This window comes from Gopherus flavomarginatus, chromosome 1 (genome assembly GCF_025201925.1).
Source record: "Gopherus flavomarginatus isolate rGopFla2 chromosome 1, rGopFla2.mat.asm, whole genome shotgun sequence".
NCBI classification, from domain to species: domain Eukaryota; kingdom Metazoa; phylum Chordata; order Testudines; family Testudinidae; genus Gopherus; species Gopherus flavomarginatus.
Window position 1 is genome coordinate 49,959,067 of NC_066617.1, and position 17,429 is coordinate 49,976,495.

The 17,429-nt window shown below is 42.9% G+C and overlaps 1 protein-coding gene across 6 annotated transcripts in view; it reads right to left on the reverse strand.

Moving 5' to 3' along the window:
- The window catches only part of ST7 (suppression of tumorigenicity 7), a 235,557-nt gene that overhangs the window by 92,333 nt on the left and 125,795 nt on the right, over positions 1 to 17,429 (reverse strand). For all 6 annotated transcript variants that reach the window (XM_050936217.1, XM_050936218.1, XM_050936222.1 and 3 more), the window contains exons 3-5: positions 12,672 to 12,831; positions 3,969 to 4,023; positions 3,272 to 3,387 (exon numbers count right to left, since the gene is read on the reverse strand). In XM_050936217.1, coding sequence (XP_050792174.1) covers positions 3,272 to 3,387; positions 3,969 to 4,023; positions 12,672 to 12,831 — 331 coding nt within the window. The remainder of the gene's footprint in view (positions 1 to 3,271; positions 3,388 to 3,968; positions 4,024 to 12,671; positions 12,832 to 17,429) is intronic.

The window sequence follows — 17,429 nt, forward strand, 5'->3', positions numbered from 1 at the left end:
TTCCGTTAGGCCTCTCTACAGACCCAAGAGTATTCACAAAATGCATGGTTGTAGTCGCCGCCTCCCTCCGCCACCATTGGATACACGTGTTTCCATATCTCGACGATTGGCTCATTCGAGGGACCTCCGAGGCACAAGTCACCCATTATGTGGACATTGTCAAGGATCTATTCATGAGTCTAGGCCTGATGATCAATACAGAGAAATCCACTCTGGTTCCCACACAGAGGATAGACTTCATTGGGGTCATCCTGGACTCCAATCTCGTCAGAGCCTGCTTACCACAGCCTCGGTTTCAGGCGATGGTAACAATTATCCGAGGCCTACAGAATTTCCTGACAACTTCGGCTCGCACTTGTCTCGGTCTCCTGGGTCACATGGCTGCCTGCACGTTCGTGACCAAACACGTCAGGCTACGCCTCCATCCCCTCCAATCTTGGCTCACCTTGGTATACCACCCAGGCAGAGACACCATAGACATGATAGTCACGATTCCCCCAAGCATTCTAGGCTCCCTCGCCTGGTGGTTGACACCCTCCCTGGTGTGTGCAGGGATGCCATTCCATCCACCTCAGCCTTCTATGTCCCTGACAACGGACGCGTCATCTCTCAGCTGGGGTGCCCACCTTGGCCATCTTTGCACTCAAGGCCTTTGGTCATCTCAGGATCTGGCCTTGCACATCAATGTCCGAGAGCTGAGAGCAGTCCGCCTTGCGTGCCAGGCGTTTCAACAGCATTTGCAAGGCCGTTGTGTCTCAGTGTTCACAAACAACACAATGGCCATGTATTTACATAAACTAGCAGGGAGGAACACGGTCCTCCCCCCTTTGTCAGGAAGCCATCCAGCTTTGGGACTTCTGTATAGCCCACTCGATAGACCTGGTAGCATCTTTTCTCCCAGGGGTTTGGAACACTCTGGCGGATCAACTCAGCAGATCCTTCCTGTCTCACGAGTGGTCGATTCGTCCGGACATTATTCATTCTGTTTTCCAGAAGTGGGGCTTTCCCCGTATAGGCCTCTTCGCTTCCCGTGAGAACAGGAAATGCCAGATGTTCTGCTCCTTCCAAGGCCTCTCCCCGGCCTCGATCTTGGATGCTTTCCTGATGCCGTGGACGAGCCAACTGCTTTACGCCTTTCCACTGTTCCCGCTGGTTCACAGGGTCCTGATAAAGCTCCGCAGGGACAGAGCTCGCTTGATCATGATTGCTCCAGCATGGCCCAGGCAGCACTGGTACACCATGCTACTCGACCTGTCGATAGCCAACCCAATTACCCTGCCTCTTCGCCCAGACCTCATAACTTGGGACCATGGCAGACTTCACCAACCAGACCTGCAGTCCCTTCACCTCACAGTATGGCTGCTGCGTGGTTAAGCCAGTCCGAGTTACATTGCTTTGCCTCAGTACAACAAGTACTCCTGGGTAGCAGGAAACTTTCCACTCGGTCAACGTATCTGGCCAAGTGGAAGCATTTCTCCTGCTGGTGCGAAACGCATAACGTTACTTCCACTGAGGTCTCAATCCCCACCATCTTGGACTACCTCTGGTCTCTCAAACAACAGGGCCTAGCGGTATCATCATTGAGGGTGCACTTGGCAGCCATCTCTACCTTCCACCCAGGGGAAAGTGGCCGCTCCATGTTCTCACATCCTACGGTTTCTAGGTTCCTCAAGGGCTTGGACCGACTATACCCCCAAGTACGCCATCCCGCCCCAACCTGGGACCTCAACCTGGTTCTAACCAGACTTATATCTGCCCCTTTCAAGCCGTTAGCAACCTGCTCACTACTATACCTGTCCTGGAAGACAGCTTTCCTTGTAGCCATTACATCGGCCAGACAAGTCTCCGAGCTTAAGGCTCTCACAGTGAACCCACCATACACTGTGTTTCACAAGGACAAGGTGCAGTTGCGACCACACCCGGCTTTCCTCCCTAAAGTGGTATCGGTCTTTCATATCAACCAGGATATCTTCCTTCCGGTCTTCTTCCCGAAGCCACACTCATCACGACAGGAACAACAATTGCACTCCCTAGATGTCCGTAGAGTGCTCGCATTTTATATCAAGCGGACAAAACACTTTCGTAAAAGGAGCCAACTCTTCATCGCGGTGGCAGACCGAATGAAGGGCCTACCTGTCTCCTCCCAGAGGATCTCATCTTGGGTGACGGCGTGCATCCGTACTTGTTATGACTTGGCTCATGTCCTCCTGAGCCACCTCACCGCACATACTACCAGGGCTCAGGCTTCATCCACTGCCTTCCTGGCTCATGTACCCATCCAGGAGATATGTCGCGACGCTACCTGGTCCTCCGTCCACACCTTTGCCTCATATTATGCTCTGGTTCAACAGTCCAGAGATGATGCAGCCTTTGGCTCAGCAGTTCTGCATTCTGCAACATCTCACTCCAACCCCACCGCCTAGGTAAGGCTTGGGAATCACCTAATTGGAGCAAGCACTCAAAGAAGAAAAGACGGTTACTCACCTTTATAACTGTTGTTCTTCGATATGTGTTGCTCATATCCATTCCAAACCTGCCCTCCTTCCCCTCTGTCGGAGTAGCCGGCAAGAAGGAACTGAAGAGCCGTTGGGACAGCAGGGATATATATCCGGCGCCATAGCGGCGTCACTCTAGGGGGCAACCCAGCTGACCCACTGAGTGTTGCTAGGGTAAAAATCATCCGACGAACGTGCACGTGGCGAGCACACACCTAATTGGAATGGATATGAGCAACACATCTCAAAGAACAACAGTTACAAAGGTGAGTAACCGTCTTATCAAAGCAGGTTATAAAGCTTCCAGTTTCAGTGGGCCAGTAAAACATAGGGCTGAGTTCTACTTCACTTACATGGGTGTAGCTCCTGTGTAAATGAGGGCTGAATCTGACCCAGAGTGTGTAAATCGGCATTGTACCAGATGGTATTACAACTTGTTTTACCTCTGTATATGTCAGAAACCATTGCTAGAAGTAGGAGGGAAACTTGAGTCTTTGTAAACGTGAATGGCTTTAGTGACAGATAGTACAAAATATAGTGAAGTGTCTCTCAAGCAATAAAAGGCACATAAGGTAAATGATTATTTGTTTGAAATCTACACATTAATAATGTGACTCCACAAATTCCCAATTTTTTACCTAGAGGAGCATCACTGAAATATGATCAAACCCTTGCCTTTGCTAGTCTGTTTGAAGAAAGTTGATCCCTGAGCCAAATTTCTACTAACCCCAGTCTAAAACTACCATTAAACACTCAGAAAAAGTGCATTTTCTTACTGGCATCTGCAGGCCGTAAATGATCTGTGTCACATGTGAAGAACGTTTGATGATCCTGCGCTGAAAGATTCATATCATAGTAGGTCAAAGGTTCTCTTCCTGTCACCCACGTATATCTGTAAAGGCATCAACAAAGTCAGACATTTTGGTACATAAGAAGACACATATACAGCAAATCTATACCAAAGGGGAATCCTAGAAATGAGAGATGGACATGACCTATTAGTTTATCCAGTCCGCCTCCCTATCAATGTAAAATTGTTCTCTACATTTTGTGCATTTTCCTGTCCTTTGAAGGAGCTACAGTAGTTTCACATAGGCTAATCAGTTATCTTGAAAAATACACATTGGAAATGAATACAGACGTATTCAAAAGTTAAGACCCATAGAAGCTAACTACAACCCACTCAATTACTCTGTTACAATCAATTTGAACGGAACTGCCACTGTATTGTTAACAAATACCAGACCCTTTAAAAACATTTAGATTTGTAGGTGTTCTAACTATATTACTGGGCTCTTGAAAATGGAGCTAAATTCCTTCCCATTCAAAAACATTTACCAAGTAGAGAACACAGATTGAAAACTTGAGGCATAGCTGAATGCTGTCCAAAAGGTATTTTGCTTGGTATTTAGAATGTTCTCTGTGCGCTTCTCAGGGCTATGCTACTGCACAACAGACTCCTATGACACTTACCGGTTATACTCAGCTCCTCTGAATAGGTTTAATGGATTTCGCCACACTTTGCATTCTGTCACAAGGAGAAACAAAAATATACATTAATGAAACTCCCCAAAATTACAACCTTAACATTGACATTCATCAGAAACATCAATTATCCTCTAAGAAGTTGTGGTGGTCTGCTTTTATTTCCCATACAACCAAATAGCAAATTAAAGGCATGAAGATACAGGTAAATGTATCTTCTCACTCTATCCCTTTCAAACAATGATTTCCTTATAATTTAGGGTTAACAAATTATATCATTCAAGAAAACAATCCCTAACAAAGTTTCAAACGGAAGATTAAAATGACTGTTTTGATTACTGCCAGGTTTCACATTTACCATAATGAGTGTGGGGCAGCAGGGGAGGATCATATCTGGGAATTTTGTGCTGAAAAATCCTGTAATTAATCATGTCCCTGTGGACTTGTTATTTCTAGAGGCAAACTTCATTGTCTAGTTACTGTTATAAATCAGTGAGAATCTCAACTACAATTGGCTGCTTTAATTCCTCCTCAGCATTTGAAATTATTAAAAAAAAAAAACCTGTGGCACCAGCTGCTGACCTTGCTTGAGTTATAACCATCCCACGATTGACAAGGGATGCTAAGATTGATTGGCAGAGGAAAGTTCACGGCAAAGGCTTGAGAACACTAAAAGAGTTTCATATGTTTTGCTCCTCTTATACAAAAATAAAATAAGATTACAAGTTCCCCACGTTCATATCTAAATCCATCTCACAGGCAGGGAGACTCAAGAAAATCCCTAACAATAATACCATTTAGAACAGAGCTTACAAGATTAATAGCATTAATTCCTACAGATTCCCAAATACAAAAGCCTGATTCTGGTTTCACTTGCACAAGTTCTATACCAGTGGAACTCCCTGACTGCAACAGAATCACTCCTGATTTACACCAATGAAAGTGAGACCAGAATCAGATCCAATATTTGCAACCAAAAGATTTAGAGATGCACTGTGTGGTAGCACATAATTTTGCTGCAGACCCTTTATTGTGATATACATCATGCAAGTCACTGAAAGAACTTGTCGTGCCTTGTTTTGCCAGCAATATTGCGTCACTGACATTTTATCAGGCTACTTTTCATCACAACCAAATGTCAACCTGAATCTACTAAGAAATGTCAATGGCATCATGTTAACTCACCAGGACCTCACTGCAGCAAAGATCTACACTATGATGGTAAGTTGACAAGGTATCTAATCTATGCATTTTATAATACATAGACCTGATCCTGAGACATAATGAATACCCTAGTCTGTCACAATGAGAAATAGAGAGACAAGCTGGGTGAGGTAATATCTTTTTACTGGACCAACTTCTGTTGGTGAGAGAGACAAAACAAAAGTTGGTCCAATAAAAGATATTACCTCATCCAGCTTGTCTCTCTAATATCCTGGGAGCGACAGGGCTACAATAACACTGCATACAACAATGAGAAATAGAAATATAGAATGGGAGTCAAGCAGTGCTCTTTTCATATTCTCCATTGCTATTGTCCAGGCCTGATTGAGAAGTGGTGTTGGAATGGCAGGGAGAGAAAGCATCTTGCATAAATTTGCAGTGATTCCTTTGGCAGCCTGAAAAATAGAGTTGCAGATGTCAACAGCTCTCAGAGTCAGCCCCTAAATTAGATAACATACGTGTAAGACATAGGGCTGGTCTACATTGGGGGGGGGGGGCGGGGATCGATCTAAGATACGCAACTTTAGCTATGTGAATAGCGTAGCTGAAGTCGAAGTATTTTAGATCGATTTACCTCTCGGGCTCATGGTGAGGGATCGATGTCCGTGGCTCCCCCTGTCGACTCCGCTACCGCCGTTCGCGTTGGTGGAGTTCCAGAGTCGATGGAAGCACATTTGGGGATCGATATATCGCATCTAGATGAGACGCAATACATCGATCTCCAAGAAATCGATTGCTACCTGCCGATACGGCAGATAGTCTAGATGTACGCATAGTGATGTGGCAAAAGGCAGGAGTTTGGAGGGAGCAAAAACAATGGTGGAGAAAAACATGGTTGCAGGAGAGCACTTTTTACTTTCTTCCTGTTTCATTATCAATCAGTTGTTAGCCACAAGTAGTCTTGTTTCAGGCAGGTATGGTATTTAGGTTCATTACATTGTTGCCAAAGAGGCAGCAGGCAGAATGAAGTTGACAGAACGCCAGTCGGGGAAGTGCATTGTTACTTCTGCAAGAATGTTGGATCTCTGTGGACCACTGGCCTGGGATTAATTTAATTATTGTTCCTTTATATTTCTAATGGGTGTTCTAATACTCATAAAATATGGTTCACATTTAATGAAATATTTCTGTTTAAAAACAGACAGGTGTAACTTTAGAGCAGCCTTGAACAGATCCTGGCTTAATCCCTAGGCTCCTCCATACTGGCCTTTTATGTGCCCTGGCATTGGAGGGCAGCATAAAGGTGTTACATGACTACATTTGCCATTACACTCTCATCCCTCTGGGTTCTGTGCTGAGCAGAACTCAGCCAAATCAGAGGACTGGGCCCTCCTAGGCAGCAAGAGGGAATGGCTGGCATGGAGTCCTTATTTGGTCTCCTGGATGAAATCCTTTCAAATGTAACACCTTCCTTCTTCAGGATAGGAGTAGGTTCTTCACAGCCCTGCTGAGCTGTACTGTTTCCAGCTGTGGCTCCACACTGCAGAAGCATCAGAACTCGAATTTGGCCCTTGGTGAGGGAGTGGAGGATTTCTATTATATTTTAGGTACTTAATGTCCAAAGCAGTCTCTTCATTAGATTACATCACTTCTAAGGAAAGTACGATTTGGGGCCTAAGCAGGCTCACAATGTCTCTTTAGGAAAAAAAAGAAAGGGATAGGAAAAGCAATGGCAGTTGTTAAAAAGGAAAGATCTTATTGCAATAAAATTCTCACTTCAATATTACTTTCTGATAGCAAAACATTGCAACTTACTACAATAAAGACAACACTATAAGAAGATAAATGCTTCCTTGTTCATGTCTAAATCACTACAGCAGCCAGCTAAGGTTAGAAGACTATACGCCTGCAACAACAGAGGTGTTTGAACGGTGTCCAGCCATCCTCTAGTATAGCTGGAGAGGGTGATTGTTTGCCAAGCTTGTTTCTGCTGATTAATACAAAATATGATTTTTCAAAGTATAGTACTTGTTAAGGTAATATCAGACATCTCAGTCCCTGAAGAATAATTAAATAGTCCGGTTACTCTGATTGCCATAAATAGGAAAGAAGGCAGTTAACACTGGCTTGATGACTGTGATGTCATTCTTTTTGCTTGATTGCTTAACTTATTGCTTAAGTTATTGGACTAAATCCTTGGGTGCATAAGAAGTCAGAACACCTGGTTAGGGTGGTGCAAATGGGGAAAAATGGTGTTTTACTGCCTTTCCAGTCTCCCCTATCCTGGGAGCAGCTGGGCACTAGTTTGGCTGTTTATAGAAGATGCTCCCTTTTTTGTTTCTATTTTTGCATCAGCTCATAACAGAGTCTGAATAGAGCAGCTGTAGTCCTAGTATTCTAAAGAGAAGGATATTTGCTACACTCCAGTAAACAAATGCCAGCATAAGAAAACAGAGGTGAATCGAACATAGAACAGACATCTTCAGTCATTTAGATTTAGAAATTAGAGGGAATATCCCTATTTTGATTTATAATAGTCTGGAAAGCATATCTCTTGCATCATATTATAGGATATTGATAGATCACAGTAGTGTCCCAATTACTGAATAACTAGATAGGTCTTATTGAAGAGTATTCTGTCTTTCCAGGCACTCATTCTACAGTGAAGTTCAGAGTACTGATTTCTTTTGGAAGATATGAACACCATGTAGTTGTTCCAGAGGGATTATATGATGGCATTATTAAGGAATTCACAGGATCTGATGTACAGTCATAGAATCATAGAAATACAGGATGGAAGGGATCTTGAGAGATCATCAAGTCCAGACCCCTAAGATGAGGCAGAACCAATAAACTAGAGCATCCCTGACAAATATTTGTCCAACCTGTTCTTAATAAACCTCCAATGATGGGGATTTCACAACATCTCTTGAAAGCTCATTCCAGGGCTTACCTGCCCTTATAGTTAGAAAGTTTTTCCTAATATCTGACTGAAATCTCCGTTGCTGCAGATTATGCCTACTTTCAGTGGACATGGAGAACAATTGATTACCGTCCTCTTGATAACAGCCCTTAACATATTTGAAGCCTGTTATCAGGTCCCCCCAGTCTTCTTTCCCCAAGACTAGATATCTCCAGTTTTTGTAACCTTTCCTCATAGGTCAGATTTTCTAAACCTTTTTTTAATCATTTTTGTTTCTCTCCTCTGGACTCTCTCCAATTTATCCATGTCCTTCCTAAAGTGCAGCACCCAGGCTCACAGATGTTATCGAATTCCTGAAAGAGGACCGAAAGGTGGAAGTGGTTCTGATGGAATATTCTATCTAGCTTAGATAATTATCTGACCCCATCACCACACTATCTGAGTACCTCTGGTCTTGCATGTATTTATCTTCACAATAACCCCTGTGAAGCAGGGTAGGGAACTGAGGCACAGAGAGACCAAGTGATTGTCACACAGCACTTCTATGCATACAAATTGAAATGCAAGAGCTCTTTCAGCTATTTTCTTACAGCAGAAAATTTTGGCAAGAGGTTTGATAGCGTCTGTTATAAAATTTTGAGTATATTTTGGACTTGCTGAAGTGTGGTTAAAAGCATTGACACATACAGGCATGTGCTGCACTTTCCCATGCTCTCTGTCAATGCAGTCCAACCCTGGTCCACAGTACCACGCTGCTGCTGCGTAATTTTTTAACTCTCCTGAGATGGGAATGTCAACTGCTGAACTTTGCTAAACTATGCGCAGGTTACATAATGTAGAAAATGTCCAGTGGAGACCAAGATTGCTGAGGTTACCAAACATATTTAACTTGGGAACGCCGTTGAATTTCTGATAAACCTAGATGAGCAGGAATGAAATACACTCTACTGATATTTAACAAGAAACATGATGGAGATTACTGACATAAAAGTAGCAGATCTAAACAAATACCCTTTCTCGTTTATTTATTTTTTTCATTTTCACAGACTTTTCCTCGATTCTTTAATTCTGACATACTCATAGACTCATAGGTCAGAAGGGACCAATGTGATCATCTAGTCTGACCTCCTGCACAAGGCAGGCCACAGAACTCTACCCATCCACTTTTATAACAACCCCTAACCCAGGACTGAGTTATTGAAATCCTCAAAATTGGTTTGAAGACCTCAAGCTGCAGAGAATCCACCAGCAAGCGACCCATGCCCCACGCTGCAGGGGAAGGCGAAAAACCTCCAGGGCCCCTGCCAATCCGCCCTGGAGGAAAATTCCTTCCCGACCCCAAATATGGCGATCAGCTAAACCCTGAGCATGTGGGCAAGACTCACCAGCCAGCACCCAAGAAGGAATTCTCTGCAGTAACTCAGTTCCCATCCCATCCAACATCTCCCCGCAGAGCATTGAGCAGACTTATCTGGTGATAATCCAAGATCAATTGCCCAAATTAAACTATCCTATCATAACATCCCCTCCATATACTTATCAAGCTTAGTCTTAAAGCCAGATAAGTCTTTTGCCCCCACTACTTCCCTCAGAAGGCTGAAGAGGAGATAAATTTAATGAAATCTGAACTGATTCTAGAGACACAACCCTAATGAAAGCTAAATGAGTTTCTATATTAAGTGTATGTCTACACTGCACACTCCTTACAGCAGTGCATAGAGTACATACATTGCATGCCCCCTAGCATGGGTATAAAGAGCAGTGGAGATGGTGAGATACGGCTTAGGTGAGTGGAGTACAGAGATACCAGAAACTTAGCATATGTACCCTACACGGTTCTCCATGTGCCCAAGCAGTGCCTCACCCATCTACACTGCGGTTTTTAGCAGCATAAGGTCCTGCTGCTTCCTGGCCACACGGAAAAGCTCCAGCAGCAGGAAGGATTCTGGCAGTGGGGGAGCCAGTGGGGAAAGGCTCCAAGCTGCCAGAGCCTTTCCTCACTGTCTACCCACTGCTAGAGCCTTTCACTGATGCGTAGCTACAAACCACAGTGTGGACTCAGCCTGCTTGTCACTGTGGCATGCTGCTACATATGTAGTGCCTGCACCTTACATGTCGCCACCAGTGTAGACAAGGCCTAACACATATGTGTTGAACAGCAAGATGGGGCTAAAACAATTATATATGTGTGAAGGGATCTGCAGTTTGCTTAACAAAAAGCAGTTACATGTCTTCAAACGTCACACATTTATCTACATAAAAATATTAACTGGGAAACAGAGACACGGATTTTAATGAATCAAGGGAAGCATAGTGTCATTTCTGTAAGATCTTATTCCTCAACAGTCTCTAAGGCAGAGACTATATTGGCCTCCCTGGTATTCTGTCTATATACCTATACGGCCCCTGTCACTTGAGTATCCAAGCACCCTGGAAGCAATAATGTATTTATCCTCAGAACAGTCCCATAAAATAGGCAAGTTCTATTATCCTCATTTTACAGATGAGGAAATGAAGCACAGAGAGATTAGGACTCTGATTTTCAGAAGTGCTGAGTACCCACAACTCTGACTGGAGACAGTGGTAGTTGCAAGTGCTGAGCACGTCTGAAAATTAGCCTTTAAGTAATCTGCACATATCAGAAGTCTGTGCTAGAGCCAGGAACTGGAGCCCAATCTTCTAAATTCAAGTCCAGTACCATAACTATATCACAACCCTCCTTTTCATCACTACATTACAGGGCTTATTTCTTCTGTGCTAATGCTGTCTTCATATGAGTACAGAGCAAATAAATGCCCCTGTATCCAGAATAAAATAAATAAATAAATAAATAAAAATTTTCACATCTAGATCTTTCATGTAAAGATCTCAAAGCACTTCAGAAACAACAGGGGTACAGAGAGATAATACAGCTGTTATTAGAAAGACACAACACAGTTCAGGCCAAAATTTTCAGAAGTAATCACTGAATTTTAGGACCTCAGTTTTTGGGTGCTGAAACACCCTGGATTTGATTTGCAGCACCCAGCACTCCCATTGAAGTTAATGGGAGCTGCAGGTGCTTAGCATCTCAGAAAACCAAGCCCAAGGTGTCTCACAGTAGGCATAAAAAAACAGAGGCCTCTTTCAAAAATCTAGCTGAATATGACTTGCCCAAAGTCACACAGCAAATCTGTGCCAGAGCCAGGAACAGAACCAACCTCTAAGCTATTGCAAACCACAGTGAGCCACTTCTTACTAAAATGAAAAGCAAACAGTGCTTATGAACTATTCACATTAAGTTAAAAATAATATAATGCCAAAGCAGATGAGTGTTCTTGAGATCTTTCTGTGATTTTCTTGATAATGGACTCATTAAACCAAGTATTTCTGTAAAAGAAAAAAGAATTGCTTTGCCTTTTGCAACAATAATGTAAAAAGAATGTGTGTCATTTCTAAGAAACTTCAGAAGTATAGGGGAAATCAGCATTTAGGAAGACATAATTACCTCTGGGCAATTAGTCAATTTCTCTTATTGGAAAACAAGACAATTTTACAGTTAGCCTTACATGGTAATGGCTGAGGGTAAGATTGTGTTTTACAATCTGTCTTATGTAAGAGTGGCACACAGCTGTACCACTTCTGCAGTACCTCAGGAAGGTACAATTCTGCTCCGTTCTGCCACTGGTCTACACTAGCAGAAGATCGTTACCCCCTGTTCCATTCACCTGTTCTCCAGCCATCTGCACCCACTGAACATGAAATCCTGGCTCTATTGATTTCAATGGGAGTATTGACTTCAACGAGGCCAACATTTCATGATAGGTACAAAGACCTGGCTTACCCCTCCATGCCTTCAGTGGAGATGAAGGAAAGGGGTGTGTGTGTGTGTATGTGCGCGCACATGCACACGAATTTCTGGGGTACAAGGGATGTCTTACTTCCTCTAGTTTCCCTGTGGTGCTATTTAGATGGGGACACAATTTGACTTGCAGACATTATCTTCTTAGGCCCTGATCCTGCAAAGACTTAAGTATATACCTAACTCTACACATGTGAGAAATTCTTTGCAGTATCAGGACCTTAACCACTAATATTTCATTCACTAATAATCACAGATATTTCATTCCCCTTGGATAAATTCCTTAGATAAACAATCAATTCTGCTTTACTCCCTATGAACTGACTTCAAGGTCAGAGGTCGGCTTTTCACCATACAAAGTGAACTGCAGTTGTTTTCACATTATTTCACCCAAATTTTAATCCAATTTAAATACCAAAGCATACCAAACAAATAAAACAGACGTCTGTAAATACAGCTCGTTTTCACTCTGCTTTTCCTGGGTGCAGGCATACAGCATTAATAAATAGTAAAAGCCATCATTTTTACGAGTGATCTATGACTTAATTTCTGAACACAATAAGGGCAGGCTAATTAAAATTTAAAGTGAAGATTTTGAAAGAACGTCCAGCAAGAACTATGTTCAGTGTGAGCAAAGGGGATATTTTATCATTCTTCTGCAGTGGAAGCATAGTAAAAAGCCACTCACTTCTTTCAGTTAAACAGGAGAGAAAAAGAGTGAAGTTCACAGTTAATTGTTTGCAGCAGACAGGAATTTTCTTACCTGAAACACTCTGTCGGTTTGAATCAGAGTCTCCATTGCTTGTGTTAGAGTTGTTGGGGGAGTTATTGTCCACCCCACCCAGCAGAGGGCGCAAGTGGCTCACAGAGACCTGCTCAATGAATGATGTCCCATACTTGCGAAAATACCACCACTCAAATATCTAGAACAGAAGCAAAGGATATCACACTACCAGTGCATATATTTTGTTTCTCTATGTTCTCCATGGAGTCTAATTCGTATGATTTTTATTAATGCTCTCACATCTATTTAGATTTTATTTTACATTTCTTAGCATTTATTTATCCATTCTTAACATTTCTTATTTATCACTCAGCATTTCTCAGAGGCCATAAAAGGAAAGACATGAAAATAAACAGACTCTGGCTTTCCTACTATTTAATCAATACCTCCCTCCCCACACATATTTACAGAACCACTAATGAATCCCCTGCCAATGCAGGATTGGTCCTTGTATTATAATCTCCAGTTTCCCTTGGGAGATTATCTCACTGACTAATAGATTTCATTGTCAGGACAATTGTATATATATATATATATAAATATCAGGTGTGTGTGTGATATATATATATATATATATATCTCACACACACCTGATATTTTAATAATGAAAATAAAAATTAAATTCTGACAGGAGTGGTGTGTGTGTTGCTGGAAACAATAAAATCAGCTCTGAAAATGAAGACTCTTTCAGATAAATGTAAAAATTCTTTCTGACTGAAAAAATTATAAACACACACATTAGTAATGAGAGAATCTCAGAGGGTTCTGAGGTGATATTTGAATTAAGCAGCCAAACTTCTGTCTAGTAACAGGGCTGAAAATGATTCAGGTAAAGGGTTCTTGAAAAATTTGCAGTACTTCCTTGTATTGACTAGGTTGGAAACTGTGCATGAATGGCCTTTTTAAAAAAATTTTTGTAGCGTTTCTTCCCAATACCTGAGTATAGTCCTTCCCAATACCTGAAACCGCTTACAAAACCCCGTACAAAATATCAGTCCATTATTAATCCTTATTTTCCCTTATGAGTTAGTAAGTGGATTTATTGAAAAACTGCAGGGCTAAGTTCACGTATGTAACTCAAGACAACCTGCAGGTTCTGTTCACAGAAGGCTGGCACTAAACCAATCTCTGCAGAGCCACTTGGAGGTTCAGTTTCTACATGGTAGTTCAGATTCACTCAACACCTTCCCTCCCAAGCCTTTCCCTACTACCAACTATAGTCCCCTCAACTCAGACCCCACATTATTTCCTACAGATAACCCTTCAGGTCATCATGGTACTGAGTTGCTCCCGCTCCATCTCATTTGTCAGATAAGTAATGCTTCTTCCCCAGTCCTCATGTGTCCTCATGGGAAAATGAACAACCACCCCTTTGGTGCAGCAGGAGAATGCTCCCACTCCAGATGACACTCTATTGAGCTCTCTCTTGTGCGTGTGTGTGTATGGCATCTGCAGAACAACATTCTGCAGATGCAGTTGTAGGTCCCTAAGCCATTTCAAGGCCTCCTCAGTGACACTGTGGATATCATCCAATTCACCTTTGAATCCATATGTAGGATACTGCGTTATGCTGTGTTTGATGGTTTGGATGTTCTTACCACCGTCGCACAAAGGGAAGTCTGATTTTCTACTTGTGTATCAAGTAGATGCCTCTTCCATGGTTTGTTCAGATGCAGTTCAATGTGGACCAAAGTCTATGTGACAGGTCGAAACAGGGAGGGCGGCTTGTTGGTTCAGTAATAAGATGCTTGTCTGGAATGATAGATAAGGTCCAGAAGCTTTGCTGTTTCCTGGCCAGATCCAGAGACATGAAGTGGTCACGTATGGTTCACAATGATTTTTGCAATTTCTGGCATTGTTGGAGTATATTATCCATAACCTGCCGGATGGGAAGTTCTGGATAGTCTTCAATGCATTTAAGTTCTCATGCTGTGGCTATATTTCAATGGAGCTCTGATGTTTGCTAATACAGAAAGCCATGGTAGAGATGTTGACCTTAAAGTTCCCATGATGATTCATTTGGTCTGATTCAGCAGCATATCCACAAGTTGGGTATGGCAGCTTCTTGTCTACATGGAGCACAGTGCTCTGAAACTGAATACACCAGGGCAAAGGCTGATGTTCGTAGGACCAGGACAGCTTGTTCCTGCTGACTCTTGAGTAATGTTGATGTGAGTCTCTGCTTTAGAGGCTACTTTCTCGAGGTGGTCATGAAAGGTCAGCGTGCAGTCGAGAATGACACCAATATATGTTGGTTTTGGGCCATAATGCACAGTTTCACCAGAAAACTCAACTGTTAGAGTGTTTTGTGTGATTCTACCATCAAAGTGGAAAATAGAGACAACCAATTTCCTCAGACTTGGTCTTAGCCACCACTTTTGGAAGCACTCCACGATCTTAAGATCAGATGTAAAGGTTCTTTAAAGCTTCAGGCCTGAGTTGTGAGTGCCAAAACATCAGCATACGCAAACTTCTGCACTATTGTTTCAAGCAAATCGCTCGTGTACACCTTGAGGAGTGTTGGAGCAAGTACAGAGACTTTTTTTAGCCCATTATACAAAGCGAGCAGCTTGTTGGTTTGGCCTGCAAAGTATACACGCATTCTTCAGCCACTAAGCATGGTGTACAGCAACCTGAGATTCTGCACATGGGGAATCACTTTGACCAGTTTCAGTAGCAGACCATCCCTTCCAGATTCTGTCATATGCCACTGACAGATCAATGAAAGCAGTACTGGTCTTTAGTTTTCATTGGAATCCAGTCTTAACATTTGTATTGTGGGCCAGGACTGGTTGCAGCATAATCTGTGTGGTTGAAAATCAGCTTGCTCCTTAGGTAGGCTGGCATCCACAGTGGGCCTGAATCGGTTCAGCACCATACACTGCATCACCTTGCAGGTGGTGCTCAAAAAGAAGATTGGCCAATAACTAAAAGAGTGATCTTCAGGTTCTCCAGGGCTTTATGAGTGCAATGACCTTGACTTCTCTCCATACGGGGGGATTTCACCAGTCTCCAGAATGCTGCATCCTCCATTTCCATGCGAGTGGGCCAAGGTTATATAGGAACTCAGGAGAGATACCATCTTTTCCTGCCACTTTTCCCAGTTTTTTGGCTGCAATGACTGCATCAATGTCCATTGGGACAATGGAGCGCGTTTGGACACCACCTGCCAAGGCTGATGCTGGACTTATCTGAGATACTGTTTGTTCACTGGTTGTTCTGATGTCTACAAAAGTTTAGCAGTGATGGCGTTGGCTTTCACCTGTAGCCTAGTGGCCTGTGTGGGATTTGCAGCCCCCAGGTGTCTCAAGCAGATTTCAGGTGCGTCTGCTTGAGTGTGTGAAGTTTAGATCTTCTACACATTGAAGCCACCATTTCTGTCTTGCTGCATCCAGCAATTCCAATTTCTGGGTCTCCACACTCATCAGATTTGTGGAGGAGCTCTTGCTGGACTGCAGACAGCCAAGGAGTGTTCAATGACGTGTGTCTTTGGGGGATCTTCTTCTTTACACCAGAGATGAGGAGCACAATCAAACAGTCAAAGTCTTTGGCATTGGGAAAATATGGGAGATTGTCCTGTCCACAGTCATACTGAAAGTGGCCCAGTCTGTTTTATGAAGTTCCAGCACGGTGCCAGTTTTGAGTAGAGAACTAGGATTTGGGGTCAGTACTGGTCTGTTCTGGCTCTTCGGGAAGTCATCGAGGGTGATCCGCAATGGGGTATCAGTGTGCCTGCATCATCTTTAGAGATGAACATCAGGTCACGGCAGTATCCTCTGCACCACCTTGAAAAGTAGAAAGTGTCTCACGGTTTTGTATCAAAAAGGAGAAGCATATCATTTGCCAGCACCCAGTGTATCAGTTCTTCACCTGCAATATTGTTTGCTGCACAGGCCCATTCTGTGTGGTGACTATTACAGTTGTTCACAAATACAGCAGGGTCCTGTGCATTTTGCAGAGCTGGTTGAGGCCACTATGCACAGATGGTTTATACATGAATGATGATTAGCTTACCAATGCGCAAGGATATTGTAGCTGTTTCTTTGTGCGCTGTAGGAGGTAGAGCCACATATTCATTGATCTCCTGTTTTATGTAAATTGCTACCCCGTATTTTGTACGGTAATTGCTGGCTATGAATTGATAGCCATTGATTTTGTAGCAATAGGCTTTTTCTTTGTTTGCAACATGTGTCTCCTGGAACTTTAGGACATTGATGTTGGTTGTCTTCAGCATTTTCTCCAGGTAGTCACACTTGGACAGTGAGAGGCCTTCAACGTTCAACTGGCAGAGCTCTACCCCATGTGCAATCTACCTTTTACATTGGCCCTGAAAAGGTAGGCTTATTTTGTTGCTCTTTGGACCAGGAGGTTTGGTCACCAGTTTTATGATATTAGTCATGGTTTCCCACTTAACAGGGTGGAATGCGTGTAGATCGTCATCTTCTATTGAATGAGCAATAGAGGTGTCCCATAATTCCTAGCCTCGTAGCTAGAAAACGTTGAGGATCACAGTACAATATGGAAAAGGTGGCACCAGAGCGATGGAAGAATTTTTTCAGGCTAACAGTTTATTCCCCGAAAAATGCAGATTTGGGTTGACCGAAACTATTCAGAGGTTTGTATCAAGTTCATCACAAAAAAAAAAATCCAAAGGTTTTGGCAATGTTGAAATGAAACATTTTGTTTGGAACTGAAAAGGAGGACTACAGTCACAAAATGGACAGAGGAAAAAGAGAT